The sequence below is a fragment of the Salvelinus sp. IW2-2015 genome, linkage group LG2 (assembly GCF_002910315.2).
Source record: "Salvelinus sp. IW2-2015 linkage group LG2, ASM291031v2, whole genome shotgun sequence".
Lineage (NCBI taxonomy): Eukaryota > Metazoa > Chordata > Actinopteri > Salmoniformes > Salmonidae > Salvelinus > Salvelinus sp. IW2-2015.
Window position 1 is genome coordinate 3,841,400 of NC_036839.1, and position 9,839 is coordinate 3,851,238.

A 9,839-nucleotide genomic window follows, 5' to 3' on the forward strand; every position below is an offset into this window, starting at 1 on the left:
GGGGGGATAATGCATGCAAATCGATGGGGCAGAAGCCATGAATTGTTACAATTCCGAACGGTCAGATAGCTTGCAACATTGACAAGAAGCTGCCATGTGGGTGGTTTGTTTCAGCTGAAAAAAATATATATAGACGCAACATGCAACAATTTCAAAGATTTTACTGTTACAGTTCATCTTAGGAAATCAGTCAATTGAAATAAATAAATGATGTCTTAATCTATGGATTTCATATGACTAGGAAAACAGATATACATCTGTTGGTCACAGATATCTTTAAAAAAAAAGTAGGGGCGTGAATCAGAAAACCAGTTAGTATCTGGTGTGACAACCATTTGCCTCATACAGCGTGACTCCTTCGCATAGTTGATCAGGCTGTTGATTGTGGCCTATGGAATGTTGTCCCACTTTRCTTCAATGGCTATGCAAAGTTGCTGGATGCTGGCAGTAACTGGAACACGCTGTCGTACATGTCGATCCAGAGCATCCCAAACATGCTCAAAGGGTGACATGTCTGGTGAGTATGCAGGCCATGGAAGAACTGGGAAATTTTCAGCTCGCAGGAATTGTGTACAGATCCTTGCATTATCATGCTGAAACATAAGGTGATGGCGGCGGATGAATGGCAAGACAATGGGCCTCAGGATCTCGTTACGGTATCTCTGTGCATTCAAATTGCCATCAATAAAATGCAATTGTGTTAATTGTCCGGAGCTTTTTTGGTAGCACATTTGGTTCCTTGGAAGTTGTGGGAACTTAAGTTTTTGGTTTCCCATTGGTTCTGGGAATGAAGCAATAATTGTCCTATCCGGTTAAACGGAAAGACTTTTAAATGTTCTGAGAACGGAATTGGACATTTTCATTCTTTAGGACGTTCTCTGAACGTTACTAAAGTTTTCTTGTGGTTTTTATGTAAAGTTTTCTTAACGTTCTCGAAACAATTTGAGAACATGATTTTAAATAGAACCATGAGAAAACATTAACCTGTAGGAAAAGTTATATTTTCTCAGAATGTTAAGCAAAACGTTCCATAAAAACCACAAGAAAACTTGTAACGTTCAGAGAACATTGGAATAATATTATTTAAAAACGTATACCTTCCGTTCTCAGCATCAACAAAACTCTCTCTATTCCTTATCCTGTTAAGTGTGTTCAGGTTGGTTGGACTCGCCCACCAATTGGCCACGCCTGATCTTAATAAGTGCTTGTTTCCTTTGAAACAACAAAAATTAACAACTTTGTATGCGTAAAAAAAACATGGCATTCTTTCTCCATTCTGATGATGCAGTGAACTAATTCCATAGATAGAGAACAGAGATTATAGGTTTGAATCTCACGCCTACTGTGTCCCAATTTTTTTTWAAGTGTGTTTGCATGATCAATACCTAAGGAAATTAATTTCCATGTGTCCTAAAAAGAGATAGCAGTGTTATTGAAGTTACTCAAAAGTTACTCATTACGTTGGTCGTCAAAAATGTAAATTACAAAACATACACTATACAGCACATTTGGAAAGTATTCAGACCCCTTGACTTATTCCACATTTTGTTACGTTACAACCGTATTCTAAAATGAATTAAATTGTTTTTTTCCCCCTCATCAATCTACACAAAATACCCCAAAATGACAAAGCAAAAGCAGGATTAGACATTTTTGCAAATGTATAACAAAACAAAACTGAAATATCATATTTACATAATTATTTAGACCCTTTACTCAGTACTTTGTTGAAGCACCTTTGGCAGCGATTACATCCTTGAGTCTTCTTGGGTATGACGCTGCAAGCTTGGCACACCTGTATTTGGGGAGTTTCTCCCATTTTTCTCTGCAGATCCTCTCAAGCTCMAAGGTTGGATGGGAAGCATTCCTGCACAGCTATTTTCAGGTATCTCCAGAGTTCAAGTCTGGGCTCTGGCGTTCTCAAGGACATTCAGAGAATTGTCCCGAAGCTACGCCGGAGTTGTCTTGTCTGTGTGTTTAGGGTTGTTGTCCTTTTGGAAGGTGAACCTTCGCCCCAGTCTGAGGTCCTGAGAACTCTGGAGCAGGTTTTCATCAAGGATCTCTGTACTTTTCTCTGTTCATCCTTCCCTCAATCCTGACTAGTCTCGCAGTACCTGCCGCTGAAAAACATCCCCACAGCATGATGCTGCCACCCCCATGCTTCACCATAGGGATGGTGCCAGGTTTCCTCCAGACATGACATTTGGCATTCAGGCCAAATAGTTCAATCTTGGTTTCATCAGATCAGAGAATATTGTTTCTCATGGTCTGAGTCCTTCAGATGCCTTTTGGCAAACTCCAAGCTGGCTGTCATCTGATTCCGTTACTGAGTTTGGGTAATCCAAATGTTACGTTACTGATTACAATTTTGGGCAGGTAACTAGTAACTGTAACGGATTACATTTAGAAAGTAACCTACCCAACCCTGTAAATCAGACATGATTACTCGTACTATTAACAAATCTTAATATACATTTTCAAAACACTATCAAGACTCATATGTAAACATACTCAACCACATGGTGGCGATATTTGGCACACATGCTCAGGGATGTGAGTATAGCTAACCTGTAGAGTATGGTTGTGTTTGGCCTCATGGTGGAACTGTTGGAAGAAGGTGAGCAACAGTTTTCTCTAGAATCTTTGAAAGGAAAAGTAGTTATTATTTGTATTTATTTAACATTTATTTAACTAGGCATGTCAGTTAAGAACAAATTATTTTTTACAATGACGGCCTACACAGGCCAAACCCGTACGACTATGGGCCAATACGGGACTCCCAATCACGGCCGGTTGTCATACAGCCTGGAATTGAATCAGGGTGTCTGTAGTGATGCCTCAAACACTGAGATGCAGTGACTTAGACCCCTGCGCCACTCGGGAGGTATGAGATGGGCCTATAATTTTTCACATCATCTGGATCAAGATCAGGTTTTTTAAGGAGTGGTTTAGTTACAGCCAGTTGTTTTCTAGATATTGTAGTTTAGATTTTCAATATATATTATACACTGGCAACAGCCAAAATAAATAACCTAGGAATCAGGCTTAACCTGTCATATCTGAACATTCACAGGTAGGGCAAGACTACACAGCCTTCCCTTAAAGGTGAAAACACATCCACCGAATTATGGTCTGCCGTTCGCTGACTGCGTGGTGTGTTTTAGGGACCACCCCGCCGGTGGGCGTCTGACTGCCAAATGGGTTTGCAAATTACAGCGGGCACACTGTTTAGACTGGTGGTAAGTACTCTCGGCCGTGCTATGAACCCAAAACGAATCTGAATCACAGGACTTCAAAAAGATACATATGCACTTGCAAAGATCATTTCTATATCCATCAAGGCTTGAGTATAACATTTAATCACAGTTTCTAAATTGAACACTTCATAATTTTCTTTCAACTCACACAGTTTTGACCTCAATCATAACACAGAGGCCATATAGCCCTAGGCCTCTCTCTATCCATGCTCAGATGTGTGTGTTAGAACAACATTAGAAAGGACAAAGAAACCAGACAAATGCAAACTTTGAGCGCTCCAAACTAACGACATTGGGGAAAATGACTGTAAACTCCTAAATCGAATGAAATAAACCAAAACGTATTTCTGACAAGTGTAGCATAGTTTGTGAGATCTGAAAACAATGTGTCCACTCAGAGTTAGAACGGTAAATTCATATGCATATATATTTCAGGAAAGAACAAAGATTAGCGATGTAACCACACCATAACGGTCTAGATTACTGGGAAATGATGGTGATTAACAGTAAATGCATTACTGGTGATATAATTAGCGGGGAATCAATAAACATTGAACAAACAAAGGGTATACTTAATAATTCACACAATGAAATAATGAATTTGCCCGAATTGGCAGGAGGCAGAGAGCACATAAGCTCTCACTTAGCCAAACTATCTTATTCCTATCTTTATACAAGATGCAACATTCCTTCACAAAATAAATAACCCTTTTTTACTAAGGCCAAGATTCAATAATATTAAGCCGAGGTTTTGGCAGTGTAGGAGGTGGAACTGCATTGGAGCTGTCAAATCAGTGAGCAGCGGCTCTTGCAATCATTGTCAGGAAAGCCACACCCGCCCTACTTGCGTTAGATGTTCAGAGCAAGTGTAGGCTTTATATAAATAATTACTTTCAAATTGAAAAATCKTTCAACTAAATTATGAGTATTTCTATCATCTTAAACCAGGTGTAGATTACATCTCACATTCCAGTGTTCAAACTTGTAAACAAGGCTGCAAGTGATTTCTGTTAATGCGAAATCACTTTCAATGTTAATGCGAAATCACTTGCAATGTCCTCTTTAGGTATACTGCCAGGAGCCACTTGTGGATTTGACAGCTCTAACTCAGTTCCACCTCTGACAGCATCAAAACAACAGCTATGCCGATGTCGGCCAAAGCAGATCTGATTGAATAGAGCCCAAACTTTGGAAATGCAGAAGCACCATCTGCCCTGGTTTGTTACTGGATCTATATACAGCACACAAAAACATTCCATCCTGTGAAATTATTTTGAAATGTCATTTGACCCAACACGAGATATTGCGACATGCCATCTTGGTTGTCATCTGCCCTCTCTCTCCACTTTACAGGCAAAGTTTTTTAACAGTGTTGTTTAACAGAAACTCTGGTGTTTTCTCCGCCCTGTCCACCAGACACATACTGGGCAGAGTACAGGCTCTCTCGGTGCGGGTCTGTCTTCCCTGTGTCCAGACTGCTCAGTGTTCTCAGCCTTAGCATCTGCCTCAGCTTTTGACGGAACTCCCTAGAGGCAAAGTAGTAGATGAAGGGGTCGAGGCAGCTGTTGAGGCAACTGAGGGAAAGAGTCAGCTTGTAGGCCATGTAGAGGGAGTCCCCGTAGAAGAGCCTCCGGATGGTGTGAGCCAGGAGGAGGATGTTGTTGGGAGCAAAGCAAAGTGTGAAGACCGTTAGGACGGTGACAGCAAGACGGATAGCTTTCTCTTTCTGGTTGGTCTTGGAAACTCGGGCCAGCTTGCGGATGATGCCGACGTAGCAGAATACAGTGATGCAGAACGGGATGAGGAAGAGGATGACAAACAGGGTAAGGAGGAAAGCAGCCCAGGCCTCCATTGATGGAAGCATGTCCCTCTTCAGAACGTCAAAGCAGGTGGTGATCCCGAGTTCTGGAACGTAGAAGGTCAGGTCGGTTGTCATTAATGGGTACAGGACAGATAGGACGACTGTCCACATGGCGAAACAGCCGATAACAGCGAATGACTTCCTTTCCCTGGTCTCACGGAAGAGCATGGGCCAACAGATGCCCAGGTAGCGGTCTCCACTGATGGCGGTCATAGTTAGAATTGAGCAGTACATGTTGGCAAAGAAAACCAGGGTCAGGAGCCTGTGGAAGATCAGAATATATTTAATCGTTATTCATCTGTGACAAAAGAAAGACATATTTCTCAATGAGACTGATCAGGATAAATAAATGATGATTAAAAAAATAAACAAGAATACCTGCATATGCCCGGGCCCAGGCTCCAATTATGCCCCTGCATCTGATACTTGATCTGGAAGGGCAGGACGAGGCCCAAGACCAGGTCAGTCAGGGTCAGGTTTATCATGAAGATGATGGAGGGAGTTTTGGGAGAGGTACGGAAGAGGAGAAGCCACATGGAGAGGCCATTTCCTATCAGGTTGATGACGGTGACCACGATGTAGATGATGGAGATAGCTGTGCTGGCTGTCACGTTCTGGAACAGGGACAAGGTGATGTTGTCCAGTTTGGTGCTGTTGGTACTCCAGGCCATGGTGACAATGACTTCACACAGACTACCTATGATCAGACAGACATTTAGATTATGTAAAAGGGTAGCATTGTCTTGTCTGTAGCCCAATGTACTAGCTAGTGTCGCGTGGGATCAGAACTTTTGTTTTAAAACAAGAATTGGCAGACAATAATGTGCCAATGAATTAAAGATCACCAAATATTTGTCACCACACCCTAATAGGGTAATTTCCCCCCTAATATTGTATTAAAATATGCAAATTAGTAACCATCTAATTAAATAAGCACATATTTGTATATACCGCAAATACATTTTCTTGGACACTGGATGAAGTCAGCCTAAATATTTTTGTTTAATTTTGTTATGACATTCCAGGACCGGACGTGTAAAGAGCAGATTGTGGATATTTACTTTTGTAATCTTTAAAATACTAAAGACATGTACGTAATCAGCATTTTTGGTGCATATTTCCAAATAAAATGTTATCTAGAATCAACATTTTATAAAATATCAACAACTTTGTGTATACAAGTCTGTAGAATACAATGCCTTCGCAAAGTGTTCAGACCCCTTGACCTTTTCCATATTTTGTTACGTTACATCCTTGTTCTAAAATGTATTAAATAAATAAAACTCCTCAGTAATCTACACACAATACCCCATAATGACAAAGCGAAAACAGGTTTTTAGATTTTTTTGGCAAATTAATAAAAAAAAATAAAAAAAACTGAAATACCTTAATTAAATAAGTATTCAGACCCTTTGATATGAGACTCGAAATTGAGCTCAGGAGCATCCTGCTTCCATTGATCATCCTTGAGATGTTTCTACAACTTGATTGGAGTCCACCTGTGGTAAATCCAATTGATTGGACATGATTTGGAAAGGCACACKCCTGTCTGTATATAAGGTCCCACAGCTGACAATGCACCTCAGAGCAAAAACCAAGCCATAAGGTCGAAGGGATTGTCCATAGAGTTCCGAGACAGGATTGTGTCGAGGCACAGATCCGGGGAAGGGTACCAAAACATTTCTGCAGCATTGAAGGTCCCCAAGAACACAGTGGCCTCCATCATTCTTAAATGGAAGACGTTGGGAACCAGCTAGACTCTTCCTAGAGCCGGACGCCGGGCCAAATTGAGCAATTGGGGAAGAAGGACCTTGGTCAGGGAGGTGAAAAAGAACCCGATGGTCACTCTGACAGAGCTTTAGAGTTCCTCTGTGGAGATTGGAGAACCTTCCAGAAGGAAACCATCTCTGCAGCACTCCACCAATAAGGCCTTTATGGTAGGGTGGCCAGACGGAAGCTACTCCTCAGTAAAAGGCACATGACAATCCGTTTGGAGTTTGCCAAGAGGCACTAAAAGACTCTCAGACCATGAGAAACAAGATTCTCTGGTCTGATGAAACCAATATTGAACTATTTGGCCTGAATGCCCAGCGTCATGTCTGGAGGAAACCTGGCACCATCCCTACGGTGAAGCATGGTGGTGGCAGCATCATGCTGTGGGGATGTTTTTCAGCGGCAGGGACTGAGAGACTAGTCAGGATCGAGGGAAAGATGAACAGCGCAAAGTACAGAGAGATCATTGATGAAAACCTGCTCCAGAGTGCTCAGAACCTCAGACTGTTTATCTTCCAACAGGACAATGACCCTAAGCACACAGCCAAGACATCACAGGAGTGGCTTTGGGACAATGCTCTGAATGTCCTTCAGTGGCCCAGCCAGAGCCCAGACTTGAACCCGATTGAACATCTCTGGAGAGACCTGAAAATAGCTGTGCAGCAACGCTCCCCATCCAACCTGACAGAGCTTGAGAGGATCGGCAGAGAAGAATTGCAGAACTCCCCATATAAAGGTGTGCCAAGCTTGTAGCGTCATACCCAAGAAGACTCGAGGCTGTAATCACTTACAAAGGTGTTTCAACAAAGTACTGAGTAAAGGGTCTGAATGCTTATGTAAATGTAATTTTTCAGTTGAAAAATAGATATACACTACCATTCAAAAGTTTGGGGTCACTTGAAAATGTACTTGTTTTTGCAAGAAAAGCAAATTTTTTGTCCATTAAAATAACATCAAATTGATCCGAAATACAGTGTAGACACTGTTAATGTTGTAAATTACTATTGTAGCTGGAAAAGGCAGATTTTTTATGGAATATCTACATAGGCGTACAGAGGCCCATTATCAGCAACCATCACTCCTGTGTTCCAATGGCACGTTTTGTTAGCTAATCCAAGTTTATGATTTTAAATGGCTAATTGATCGTTAGAAAACCCTAGACCAAAATAACGCAAAATCTCTAAATGTATAAGTAGTTGCAAACATGCAAATTAAGCCTAAAATGCAATGTGACTGCATACAGTTTGTTTCTTCATTGAAGTGCATTATTATTTAAACTTTCTCTTACTAAAAGCCAATATTAGGCTATACCATCGATACGTTGAAATATCATCATGTCTAGAACAGCCTTCRATCCGGAAGTCAATTCTGAATGAAAAAAGTATTAAAGGGGACAGTTAAAAACTAAGCCTGCGCTAATAGTTCTCTGGAACCACCTTCACTCTGGGAAATAACATAACTGAGAATCTCTTGTAATACTAGTCCTGTGCAAATAGGGCTTTAGGKAACAACAACTATTGTGTATGATGAACTGTATAATTTATTATAGGTGTTAGTATAAAAACATTGTCTATCAAATCTGTTTTTTTTGCATTGAGTGTCATATTTTTCTATTCTTGTGGTGACAATAATGTGTTTTTGGCTCTGGAGTGAACTTCCCATTGTAAAATACTACAACACACCACGAGGACTAAAAACACTTTCACCCAAACATATTGAGGGTGTTCATAACCACAAACCAAATGTGACTGTGTCTGCTGGTGCTTTCTATATACTATAGAACACATTTCCAGTGTTGTACAAAATATGAAATTCCAACAGTGGATCTTGGCTCTTGCACAGTAAAATCCCCCTCCATGTGCAAGTGAAGTGGCACTCTAACCTTATATGAACTATATAACCAAAACACAAGCTTTGCCAAAAGTAAATAAGTACTGTATGCATCTAAACAGAATGCATTCATTCTAACTTCAAATATAGAATGTAATATATCTGAACATTATCCCTATTTCTGAGACAAGGTACTCTGAATTGAAACAAACATTTTAGGCTTTAACAATCTTTAACAATCTCAAATTCAGATTTTGGACATTAACAGCTCAAATTTAAGTATCTCTGTATTAAGGGCTCCCGAGTGGCGCAGCGGTCTAAGGCACTGCATCTCAGTGCTAGAGGCGTCAGTACAGACACCCTGGTTTGAATCCAACCGGCTGTGATTGGGAGTCCCATAGGGCGGCACACAATTGGCCCAGCGTCGTCCGGGTTTGGCCAGTGTAGGCCGTCATTTTAAATAAGAATTTGTTCTTAACTGACTTGCCTAGTTAAATAAAGGTTACAATTAAAAATGTAAAAAGTGTAAAGCAAAGAGACAGAGCAGTACTTACCTCTGAGAATACACAGACTTGATTCAGAGAGGGGCGGTTGGGGGTTGGATGCATTGTACTGTAGCAGGTCAGGAAACGGGTGCACGTTACTGTCGAATAAGGGAAGTGCGTCATGTCTTCATATCCAACTGCTATAGGCAGGCATAACTAGTAAACAAGGTGTAATAATGTATGTGCACTCTGTTTCTGTTGGGTATTTGTTTTTCTTTTATTAGGTAAGTTGATTCAGGATACATTCTCATTTACAACAACGACCTGGAAAAAAAGTGTGCGTGTGCAATAATTAAATTCGCTCTTGCACGCCTTGTATACAATGGCATTTTCTTTTGTGGGGGGGGGGGGGTTACGTCCACAAAACTTAGTGCACTGTGTTAATAACAGATTGTAGTTTTGGGAACAGAAAACTGTATTGAGTTTGGGCTTTTTTTCTATGAGAAAATCAGCAGAATGTCGGCCCAGTTCCATCTCCAGACGCCTCACAAGTCCTCAAATGGCAGCTTCATTAAATAGTACCCGCAAAACACCAGTCTCAACGTCAACATTGAAGAGGCGACTCCGGGATGC

At 40.9% G+C, this 9,839-nt stretch overlaps 1 protein-coding gene across 2 annotated transcripts in view; it reads right to left on the reverse strand.

Moving 5' to 3' along the window:
- Window positions 1-9,340, reverse strand: part of p2ry8 (P2Y receptor family member 8) — a 240,396-nt gene extending 231,056 nt beyond the window's left edge. The window contains exons 1-3 of one of the 2 annotated variants that reach the window (XR_011480941.1): window positions 9,276-9,340; window positions 5,497-5,815; window positions 4,217-5,380 (exon numbers count right to left, since the gene is read on the reverse strand). Coding sequence is in view for 1 of the 2 variants with exons in the window: in XM_024000697.2 (XP_023856465.1) it covers window positions 4,621-5,380; window positions 5,497-5,789 (1,053 nt within the window). In the remaining variant the exon portion in view is untranslated. Of the gene's footprint in view, window positions 1-3,343; window positions 5,381-5,496; window positions 5,816-9,275 lie in introns of those variants that run through there. The other variant, XM_024000697.2, reaches the window with a different exon arrangement.
- Between the last annotated feature and the right edge of the window lie 499 nt (window positions 9,341-9,839).